At 48.4% G+C, this 12,127-nt stretch overlaps 1 protein-coding gene and 1 pseudogene across 1 annotated transcript; both read left to right on the top strand.

The window, feature by feature from the left end:
- The first annotated feature begins 300 nt into the window (after window positions 1-300).
- On the top strand, window positions 301-566 carry LOC113080954 (low-density lipoprotein receptor-related protein 6 pseudogene; annotated as a pseudogene).
- A 796-nt stretch (window positions 567-1,362) lies between these two features.
- On the top strand, window positions 1,363-11,794 carry LOC113080959 (low-density lipoprotein receptor-related protein 6-like). Its single transcript, XM_026253030.1, has 15 exons — window positions 1,363-1,596; window positions 2,927-3,153; window positions 3,792-3,976; window positions 4,202-4,528; window positions 4,891-5,093; window positions 5,162-5,361; window positions 5,608-5,798; window positions 5,915-6,124; window positions 6,207-6,332; window positions 7,417-7,653; window positions 7,734-7,844; window positions 8,021-8,251; window positions 8,368-8,504; window positions 9,186-9,283; window positions 9,355-11,794. The coding sequence occupies exons 2-15, from the start codon at window positions 2,945-2,947 to the stop codon at window positions 9,653-9,655; spliced, it is 2,766 nt and encodes a 921-aa protein (XP_026108815.1). The 5' UTR covers window positions 1,363-1,596; window positions 2,927-2,944; the 3' UTR covers window positions 9,656-11,794.
- Window positions 11,795-12,127: the final 333 nt, after the last annotated feature.

The raw sequence follows: 12,127 nt of genomic DNA, 5'->3' as shown, positions 1-12,127 counted from the left end.
TTAGAGAGAGAGATAAAGATAAACTCCGGTGATTCTGTGCTTTATTCAGAGTTAAACATGTCTTATATGAGTCTGAATATCATACTGCGTGGCATTTATAGCCGTACTGAAAGCAACAACAGATAGTTTACCTCAGATTTCAAAATCAATAAAAGCAAAGATATGCATCAAAACTATAAACTAAGTGCAAACCAGCAAACGTCTTCTATAACCGAGATGGCATGGCATCAGTCACTCAGTATGTTCATTTACTAATGTTAAAAACGTTCATTGTTTATAAGTTAGGATATGTTTCATCAGGAGTGTTCTGGTGTTCTTCAGGTGATGGAGATGGACGGATCGGGTCGGAGGGTGTTGGTGGATGATAACCTGCCGCACATCTTCGGCTTCACGCGCTGGGCGACTACATCTACTGGACGGACTGGCAGCGGCGCAGCATCGAGCGCGTGCACAAACTCAGCCTGGAGCGCGAGGTGATCGTCGACCAGCTGCCTGACCTCATGGGGATCAAGGCCACACACGTCCACCAGACCTTCGGTGAGCAGCTGTGATGTCATTTCCTCCCTCGAGTCACTCAAACCTGCACCAGCTGCGTTCTTGGATACTCATCCATTTCATTTCTCATATCGTGCTAGCTGTATTGTGTACTGTACACTTTTTGTTTTTGCTAGTTAAACTTGAGTATAATAGATCACATATATTTTTCCCAAGTAATGTCAAAACTTAGATGTAGTGCTCAAATGCAAGCAAGTGTGCACAAGGAAGTTTTAAATCATTTTGTAATATTACGTTATTTACATTAATAACTCAACAAGATGGATATTTCTAAGGGAAGGCTTCATAAAACCAGGAAATCACCAGAGCATTCTAGACAAAACCAGTCAGCCACTCCTTTAATGAAAATTAATAGTTTTTTTCAACACATAAGCAGATATTATAATTAGCTAGTTCCACACTGGAGAGCTGCTTGATTTAAGCTATCTTACTGCATAAATGAACATAGAGCTTGTGCAAACATCACATTGCTGTAATCAGATGCTTTCTTAACTGCTGCTTTCTAACACCGTTCGGCTGCGTTTGTTCTGAAGTACTGTTTTGCTCCACAGTGCCTCACTGGTCAAACTACGTTACTGCAGGCTCTTACATTAACTCACATGAAGTCAATCGACTACTTTGTCGACAGGTTTTTTTTTTAATAGTTGACAATGTGGACTAATCGTTTCAGGCCTGCTCTAAAGTGAACAATCCTGTTAAATGTAGTAGTTGGCACATGGTCTTGTTTGTGCTGAGCTGAATCTCTGTCTGCAGGTGTGAACCGTGTGCGCACGCTAACGGCGGCTGCAGTCACCTGTGTCTCTATAAGCCGCAGGGCGTGTCGTGTGCGTGTCCCATCGGTCTGGAGCTCATGGCCGATCTGAGCACCTGCATCATCCCGAGGCCTTCCTGCTGTTCTCCCGCCACACGGACATCAGGCGCATCTCGCTGGAGACCAACAACAACAACGTAGCCATTCCTCTCACCGGCGTCAAAGAAGCGTCCGCACTCGACTTCGACATCACCGACAACCGCATCTACTGGACCGATATTACACTGAAGGTGAGGAGACACACACACAAACACACTCTCTCACTCACTCTCCACACACACTCTCATACACACTCACACTCACACCACACACACACACACACAAACACACTCTCTCACTCACTCTCCACACACTCTCATACACACTCACACTCATACACACACAAACACACACACACCCTCACTCTCTCTCACTTACACTCACTCACTCACTCACTTATACACACACTCTCAATCACTCTCCACACACACCCACACACACTCACTCACTCACACACTCACACTCACATACACACTCACTCTCTCTCACTTATACTCACTCACTCATACACACTCTCTCACACTCACTCTCTTACACTCACTCACTCTCTCACTCTTACTCACACACACACACACACTCTCTCACACTCACTCACTCTCTCACTCTTACTCACACCACACACACACACACCACTCTCTCACTCACTCACTCAAATGCACTCACTCACTCTCTCTCACTCTCTCTCTCACACTCACTCTTACTCACACACACACCACACACACACTCTCACTCTCTCACTCACTCTCACTCACTCTTACTCACACACACACACACACTCTCTCACTCACTCACTCAAATGCACTTACTCACTCTCTCTCACTCTCACTCACACTCACTCTTACTCACACACACACACACACACACACTCTCTCACTCACTCTCTCTCACTCTCACTCACTCTTACTCACACACACACACACACTCTCTCACTCACTCACTCAAATGCACTCACTCTCACTCACACTCACTCTTACTCACACACACACACACCACACTCTCTCACTCTCTCACTCACTCTCTCTCACTCTCACTCACTCTTACTCACACACACACACACACACTCTCTCTCACTCACTCAATGCACTCACTCACTCTCTCTCACTCTCACTCACACTCACTCCTACTCACACACACACACACACACACTCTCTCTCACTCACTCAAATGCACTCTCTCTCACTCTCTCTCACTCACACTCACTCTTACTCACACACACACACACACTCTCTCACTCACTCTCTCTCACTCTCACTCACTCTCACTCACTCTTACTCACACACACACACACACACACACACTCTCTCACTCACTCACTCAAATGCACTCACTCACTCTCTCTCACTCTCACTCACACTCACTCTTACTCACACACACACACACACACACACTCTCTCACTCACTCTCTCTCACTCACACTCACTCTTACTCACACACACTCTCTCACTCACTCACTCACTCACTCTCTCTCACACTCACTGCTCAGCTGTGTTGGTTAGATCTGATGAGTTTCTGGTTCCTCAGACCATCAGTCGTGCGTTCATGAACGGCAGCGCTCTGGAGCACGTGGTGGAGTTCGGTCTGGACTATCCCGAGGGAATGGCTGTGGACTGGCTGGGAAAGAACCTGTACTGGGCCGACACCGGGACCAACCGCATCGAGGTGGCCAAACTGGACGGGCAGCACAGACAGGTTCTGGTGTGGAAGGATCTGGACAGCCCTCGAGCACTGGCACTGGACCCAGCCGAGGGGTGAGCGTGTGTGTGTGTGTGTGTGTGGGTGTGTGAGAGAGAGAGAGAGAGAGAGAGAGTGTGTGTGAACGAATCCCTGTCATGTTGCTCAGAGACACAGAACAGTGTTGTAGCTGTGTTTAGGATTCTTTTTGTTGGAGGAATAGAGCAAAAACAGAAAATATGGAGTCTAAAGCCTTTAAATCAAATTTTTTTGTTTGTAAAAAAATTAATTAGGCCTATCACATTTGTAATTATGGTAGTTTTCAGAGGAAAAAAACAGCGCTACGATATTATGGCGGATGATGTACATCACACACCTCTACATGACGCATCTACACTTCCTCCTGCTGTAGAAAGTGAAGCTGAAGCATCTCCGTACGCCTGCTGTCATCTCTCCAGAGTCTGAGTTAGTGTCTGGCAGGGCTGGCCGATGTATCTAACGATATGTTCATGCGCATCTAGTCAGTAGATCTGGTTCCGTGATCACCGCTAATTCTCCATCATCTGCTTTCACATGGAGCGGCATTTAATAGTAGATCACTGACAAGCTACACAACATCATGTTCATTATCCCAGATGAACCGAGCCGCACACACACTCAGGACACAGTCCCGGTCAGTGTGGTCATGTGACACTGCTGCTCGTCTTCCTCTCAGCTTCATGTACTGGACGGAGTGGGGTGGACATCCGAAGATCGACCGCTCGGCCATGGACGGATCTGGACGCATCACTCTGGTGCCGAACGTGGGTCGAGCGAACGGACTGACCATCGATTACGCCGAGCGCCGGCTGTACTGGACAGACCTGGACACCACGCTGATCGAGTCCTCCAACATGATGGGTCAGTATCATTGTCCTGTTGTTCTCCTGACATTCTCCTGATGTTCTCCCTGTTGTTCTCCTGTTGTTCTCCTGTTGTTCTCCTGATGTTCTTCTGATGTTCTCCTGTTGTTCTCCTGATGTTCTCCTGTTGTTCTCCTGTTGTTCTCCTGATGTTCTTCTGATGTTCTCCTGTTGTTCTCCTGATGTTCTCCTGTTGTTCTCCTGTTGTTCTCCTGATGCTCAGGTCTGGAGCGTGAGGTCATCGCTGACGATCTGCCGCATCCGTTCGGACTCACACAGTACCAGGACTACATCTACTGGACGGACTGGAGCCAGCGCAGCATCGAACGAGCCAACAAGACCAGCGGACAGAACCGCACCATCATACAGGGACACCTGGACTACGTCATGGACATCCTGGTGTTCCACTCGTCCAGACAGAGCGGCTGGAACGCCTGCGCCTCCACCAATGGACACTGCTCACACCTGTGTCTCGCTGTTCCTGTCAGCAGCTTCAGGTGCGGCTGCCCTGCACACTACTCCCTCAACCAGGACAACAAGACCTGCAGCGGTGAGCGCGCACACACACACACACACACACACACAGAGAGAGAGAGAGAGAGAGACACACACACACACAGAGAGAGAGAGAGAGAGAGACACAGAGAGAGAGACACAGACACACAGACACACACAGAGAAAGAGAGAGACACACACACACACACACACACACACACACACAGAGAGGCACACACACACTCACACTGAAGCAGCAGTGATCATGTAACCTCTTCACCATTTACTGTTCTCCCACACCACTGTGAACGTGAACTGTGTTGAAATTTAGTTTAGGTGTAGGGTGGAAGCAGATGCTCTCTGTTTGATGATGAAAGGTTAAAGGTCTCTCTCTCTCTGTGTGTGTGTGTGTGCCAGCGCCCACATCCTTCCTGCTGTTCAGTCAGAAGACGGCCATCAATCGTATGGTTATGGACGAGCTGCAGAGTCCTGACATCATGCTGCCCATCCACAGCCTGAGAAACGTGCGCTCCATCGACTACGACCCGCTCGAGCGCCAGCTGTACTGGATCGACTCCAAGCAGAACGCCATCCGCCGCGCGCAGCAGGACGGGAACCAGGTGAGGCGCGGCCCAGGGGCTGCTGGGATTGCTCTGCTCTGCTCTGACGCTCCTGTGTTGTTCCTCAGAGCGTGACGGTGGTGTCCGGCGCGAGCCTCGGCCTGCAGCCCTTCGACCTCAGCATCGACGTCTACAGCCGCTTCATCTACTGGACCAGCGAACTGACCAACGTCATCAACGTGACGCACACAGACGGCTCCCGGGTCGGAGTGGTGCTGCGCGGGGAACACGACCGACCGCGCGCCATCGTGGTCAATCCTGAGCGAGGGTGAGCCGTGTTTGCCTTCTACATCACGTCTTCTTTCAGATTAGTGCCGATATAACATTTAACGGTTTATCTGTTTGTACATTTCAAACTTTAGAAGAGGTTTTTCTCAACACAAACAACAGTTATGAACCGGACTTTATGCAATGTGTATAAATGTATGCAAACTAGTGCATATATCCTTTGTTTGCCTTGTTCACCACCATCACAGATGAAGAGTTGTGTCCGTGTGTCCTCACTCCTCCGCAGGTACATGTACTTCACTAATCTGCAGGAGCGCTCCCCGAAGATCGAGCGCGCCGCTCTGGACGGGACGGAGCGCGAGGTGCTGTTCTTCAGTAATCTGGGGAAGCCGGTCGCTCTGGCCGTCGACAACGAGCTGGGAAAACTCTTCTGGGCCGACATGGACCTGAGGCGCATCGAGAGCAGCGACCTGTCCGGTGAGGTCCTGGGGTCAGAGGTCACGCACTGATGTGATCAACAGTCCTCACTGTCAACATGACTACTTTCCTTGGCCCCGCCCCTCAGTCCCTGACCACTCCCCTCTCTCCTGCAGGAGCCAATCGGATCGTGATCGAGGACTCCAACATCCTGCAGCCGGTGGGTCTGACGGTGTTCGGGAACTTCCTGTACTGGATCGACCGGCAGCAGCAGATGATCGAGCGCATCCATAAGATCACACGTGAGGGACGCACCAAGATCCAGGCGCGCATCGCCTCTCTGAGCGACATCCACGCCGTCCACCAGCTCCACATGGACGAGTACAGTGAGCAGCTCTCGCCGAGCATCATGGGTAGAGTGTCTGGGGGCGTGTGTTCATATGTGTGTGTGTGTGTGTGTGTCTGCAGATAAACACCCCTGCACCTCTGAGAACGGCGGCTGCTCACACATCTGCATCGTGAAGGGAGACGGATCGACGCGCTGCTCCTGTCCCGTTCACCTGGTGCTGCTGCAGGACGAGCTCTCCTGCGGAGGTAAACACACACACACACACTCACACACACACACACACACACACACCTGATGCTGCTGCAGGACGAGCTCTCCTGCGGAGGTACACACACACACACACACACACAGAGACACCTGGTGCTGCTGCAAGACGAGCTCTCCTGTGGAGGTACACACACACACACACACACACACACACACACACACACACAGAGACACACCTGGTGCTGCTGCAGGACGAGCTCTCCTGCGGAGGTACACACACACAAACACACACACACACACACACACACACACACACACAGAGACCTGGTGCTGCTGCAGGACGAGCTCTCCTGTGGAGGTACACACACACACACACACACACACACACACACACCTGGTGCTGCTGCAGGACGAGCTCTCCTGCGGAGGTACACACACACACACACACACACACACACACACACAGAGACACACCTGGTGCTGCTGCAGGACGAGCTCTCCTGCGGAGGTACACACACACACACACACACACACACACACCTGGTGCTGCTGCAGGACGAGCTCTCCTGTGGAGGTACACACACACACACACACACACTCATAATCTCCCTCCTAGAGAGCTACAGCTGACGACACGTCAAGAGAGTTTCAGAGTTGTACAGGAATCATTGTGCTAATCTGTTCATTTGCTCCCCCTCAGGCGATCTTTCATACAGTGCAAGTCAAAAAAAGCACATCAGACAACACATGATGATATATTGAGTTCTTATCAATCAATCAATCACCTTTATTTATATAGTGCTTTAAACAAAATACATTGCGTCAAAGCACTGAACAACATTCATTTGGAAAACAGTGTCTCAATAATGCAAAAGCACAACGATCAAAACTGAACATTATTTACAACATTTCACTTCATTAGAACTCAATACATCATCAGGAGCCTCTGGGATTCATTCTGTGTTCATTCAGCCATTGACTTGCACTGTATGAATCACCAAGGATCACGGTTTCAGCAAATAATTAATAATAAAGTGCATTTGTGATATATTCCAATAATGCTACGAATGCTAATAATGAAATGCAGTTGAACCAGTGATGAATATAGTGTGTGTTCCTCAGAGCCGCCCACGTGTTCTCCGGAGCAGTTCTCGTGTGTGTCCGGCGAGGTGGACTGCATCCCTCAGGCCTGGCGCTGCGACGGCTTCTCTGAGTGTGACGACGGCAGTGACGAGCGAGACTGTCCCGTCTGCTCCGAACACCAGTTCCAGTGCGACAGCAAGCAGTGTGTGGACGTTACTCTGCGCTGCAACGGAGAGATCGACTGCCAGGACCGATCCGACGAGAACCAGTGTGAAGGTAACCGTCGCCTGCCCATCCTCGCCGGCTGTCAGCAACTTCCTGCCTGATTCACCCACACTTCCTGTCTGTCTCTGCAGTGCTCTGTCCCGTGGATCAGTTCACCTGCACCGACGGCCAGTGCATCGGGCGGCACAAGAAGTGTGACCACAACACGGACTGCACGGACAACTCTGACGAGATCGGCTGCTGTACGTGATTCTGTCTTGATTTCCAGCAGATTTATCAGCAGACTCCTGATCTGTTCTCCAGGAAATGAGCCGTTTCAGACGTGATCTGATGGAGATGTGTGTGTGTGTGTGTGTGGGGGGTTTACTGAAGTGTTGTCTCCTCTGTCCTTGTTCTTGAGCTGTGGTTTCCTCCTCAGACGCCACAGAAGAGCCGTCCTTCTCTCCCTCGAACACCATCGGCTCTATCGTGGGGGTGGTGATGGTGCTGTTCGTGGTGGGGGCCGTGTATTTCGTGTGCCAGCGTGTCCTGTGTCCTCAGATGAAGGACGACGGCGAGACCATGACCAATGACTTCGTGGTGCACGGGCCGGCGCCGGTGCCTCTGGGATACGTGCCTCACCCCGGCTCTCTGACCGGCTCGCTGCCAGGTGACCGCAGCACACCGCGCCGTACACCTGACCTGTGTCTGACCCCTGCTGACCTGTGTCTGACCCCTGCTGACCTGTGTCTGACCCCTGCTGACCTGTGTCTCTCTCTCTCTCAGGCATGTCTCGTGGGAAGTCGGTCATCGGCTCGCTGAGCATCATGGGAGGCAGCAGCGGTCCTCCGTATGACCGAGCACATGTGACCGGAGCCTCGTCCAGCAGCTCGTCCAGCACCAAGGGCACATTCTTCCCTCCGGTCAGTCTGGGTCTGATTAAAGTATAAAGTCTTGAAGGAATGTTGAAAATAAAATGAAATGAAACTGCTTAAAATGAACATCCCTGGAAGGGAAGAGGAAAAATATTATCACATTACAAATATAGATCTGCTTGTTGCCTGATTTTCAGCATTATTGATAGAGCTTTAATTCTTATTTCTTGAGATATTAGTACATATAAACTAACTTCAGTTCACACAGTATGTTTATATGAAATAAATATTCAGTTTATTATATTTATTGTTTTATTTTAGATTACAGGGTTCCCGCAGGTTTTTAAAAAGTCTTGAAACAGTAATTTATCTGGTGCAGTGCAGACACAGAGCTGTACATATGAACTGGTGGATCGATAATAAGATGATGCCTTAAATATGGTGATATAATATTGATGATTGTTTAAATTAATAGAATTAATAATACTTTTGACTCACCCATTTTCTAGAATGCTTTAAAGGATGAAATGTGAATTTTAAAAAACATTGTTTTCATGAGAGATTGAACTGTAAATCATGTTTTTCACACTCATTTTAAATTTTAGTGTAAAAATCCTGCAGAAACCCTGGATAATAATTTATTATAATTGTATTCTGTTTAATTTTTGAATCTGTGGTTGTAAATGTCAGCATCTTTTATAATGAGTGTTTTGTGTCCCATGATTCCAGATCCTGAATCCCCCCCCGTCTCCCGCCACAGTGAGGTCACAGTACACGATGGAGTTCGGTTACTCCTCGAACAGTCCGTCGACGCACCGATCGTACAGGTAACGGCCCGCACGCGTCACACGGATGTCTAGTGTTTGTGATTCTGTGTCTGACTCGAGGTGTTTTACAGCTACAGACCGTACAGTTACCGTCACTTCGCCCCCCCGACGACGCCCTGCAGCACAGACGTGTGTGACAGCGACTACACCCCGGGCCGAAGAGCTCCGCACGCGTCCAGCGCCGCGGTCAAGGGCTACACGAGTGACCTGAACTACGACTCGGAGCCGCTGCCGCCGCCGCCCACCCCTCGGAGCCAGTACCTGTCTGCAGAGGAGAACTGTGAGAGCTGCCCACCCTCGCCCTTCACAGAGCGCAGCTACTCACACCACCTGTACCCACCTCCACCCTCGCCCTGCACAGACTCGTCCTGAGCCCGCCCACTGCTGCATAAGCCCTGCCCTCTACAGACTCGTCCTGAGCCCCGCCCACCGCTGCGTAAGCCCTGCCCTGCACGGATTTAACCTGAGCCACGCCCACTGCTGTGTAAGCCCCGCCCCACACGCATTGAGTCACTCCTACCACAGTGGAAGCCTTGCCATGAGCCCCGCCCTCGACTTCACAAAGCCCCACCCTTCATGTATTTGTCCTGTGCCCCGCCTACCACCACTTAAAGCCCCACCCACCCCACAGTAAGCACCGCCTACACTGACTAGTTCCGAGCCCCCCTGCATACGCTGAAAAAAATATATATTAATAATTTTGTCTTGTTTTCTGTTATAAACATAAAAAAAAATAAAAAATTTGAATCAAGATGCATTTACTTTACAAAAAATTATCTTAATTCAAAGGCCAAACAAGATTACTTTTCTTGGTGCATTGGCAGATATTTTTGCTTGTTTTAAGCAAACACTAACTCAATTTTTCTACTTTTTTCAGAAAACAAGACTGAATATCTTAAGCCACTGATTCAAGATTGTTTAGATGTTTATACTAGAAAACGACAAACATATCAAGAAAATCTGTTTTTGAAGTGTAAGCCCCGCCCACCATGTAAGCCCCGCCCATGGCATCCGTGTACACATCTGATGGCGTGATGACTCTGACACGTGGGTGTCTGTCTCGGTCTGGAGGCTCTCTGTACATTTAAAAGAAAAAGAAAGCATATTTATATATTTTCTATACAGTGTTTATTGGTTATGCCATAGAGCTTTGTATTAAAAGAAATTTGTAAAAAAAAAAAAACATTTTTAAAGAGAAAATTTTATTAAATCCACACTGACGTGATGCGTTGCCTTAATCCAGGAGTTTAGAATCAAACGTGTTCATGCCAAATAGATGGAGCGGCCCGTCGCCCCCTGCAGGCTCGGAGCAGCAGCACACTGTGACCTGAAACTCAATGATGGTACTCATATTTTTCTACTATTTTTGTATTGGAGACGTCACAGATGCGGACGAACTTCAGCGGCGCTTTAGGAAACGAGCAGGAAGTGATGCGATCCGCACTGCTCACAATCACGGACCACTTCTCGTGCCTGACCGCTTTTTACAAGACGCTTGGAACCATTTTTCACTTTTTTTAAATCTCAGTGCCCACAAAAGGTCAATTATTTTTGTACCATATACTGTGTAGATACTGTATTTATAAGCTATAAAGAAGAATCTTCATCATCCTCATCCTCATGTCCTTGCAGTTCTGCTGTCTTGTTACGCCCCGCCAGTGAGTGTGTGTGTGTGTGTGTGTGTGTGTGTGTAAGTGTGCAAGTTCCTCTAGTGTCTACAGCTGTTAAGTTTCCCATAATGCATCTGTTTCTGTGTAGCACTTCTTCTTGAGCTTTTATAAAGGGAGACTCACCAGCACAAACGTCCTGTATTACCCAGCATGCATCAGTCCTAATTGTGTTGGTGTGTGTCACACGCTGCCTTCAGATCGTCTCCATGTTCACGAAAGCAGCTTCAGTTCAGTCACAGATGTGTGTCAGAAACAGCTTTTCCAAATCTCTCATGTCCCAAACCTCCCTTTAATGTCCTGATCTCCAAGGGCTTCTGGGTAATGCCATGTTTTTAGTTCCTTTATGATTCTGCTCACACCAGCGTTTCCATTTTCTTAACTGCACTTTACAGGACCGGTTCAGATTGTGTGTGTGTGTGTGTGTGTGAGGATCCGTGTACAGGAAGCAGCCGGTGGTCACTGTCAGTTAGACTCATCAGTGCAGTGTTCGTGGCAGAGTTTGACCTCTGACCCCGTGTGCTGGAGTTGTAGGGAAATGTCTAAAGCACTTTGAAAGAGTGAGCCGATTAATTCACTACAGAATCACTTTAAATGTTTCACTTTCATAACCGCAGGTTTTGGTCATTGTTGCTGGTTTTTAGTTCCCATGGTGCTTTGCGAGGATGTGTTCACAGATGACCAACATTTGGTTTCTCATCAGTCATGTTTCACTCATTCAATGCTTTCATGTAAAACATTGTATAAACCGGATGTGTACAGCTTCAGTCGCGTCTCGAAGCTGATGTGACAAATGAAATTATCTTTTTTTTTCTTTTTTTAATAAAACTGAGTGAACTTTTCATTTCTTCGTTGCTGCAGCTGAAATGAAGCGGAAGTGACTGTACTTCCGGTCTGTCCGCTCCTGAATGTGTTGGAGATGACTGGTTCTTGTTAAAGTTTCACGTCATCATGCTTGTAACACGTTTTACTACGTGGATGTGTCTGCAAACTTTTCAACAAGTTTTACTCTGTGCTTCATTGCAAAGGTTAGATAAGGTCATGAACCCTAGCCGTGAATCAGTCATGTTTATGATGTATTGCTGGATATTTATTGGTCAACATGTATGAGATACATCATTACTACAGTTAAGTCTATTAAAAAGATGACTTCTAAATGCGTAATAATAAATACCGT

This window comes from Carassius auratus, unplaced genomic scaffold, assembly GCF_003368295.1.
Source record: "Carassius auratus strain Wakin unplaced genomic scaffold, ASM336829v1 scaf_tig00032660, whole genome shotgun sequence".
NCBI lineage: Eukaryota > Metazoa > Chordata > Actinopteri > Cypriniformes > Cyprinidae > Carassius > Carassius auratus.
The sequence above is the reverse complement of the archived record's forward strand: the minus strand, read 5'-3'. Positions and strand labels throughout refer to the sequence as shown.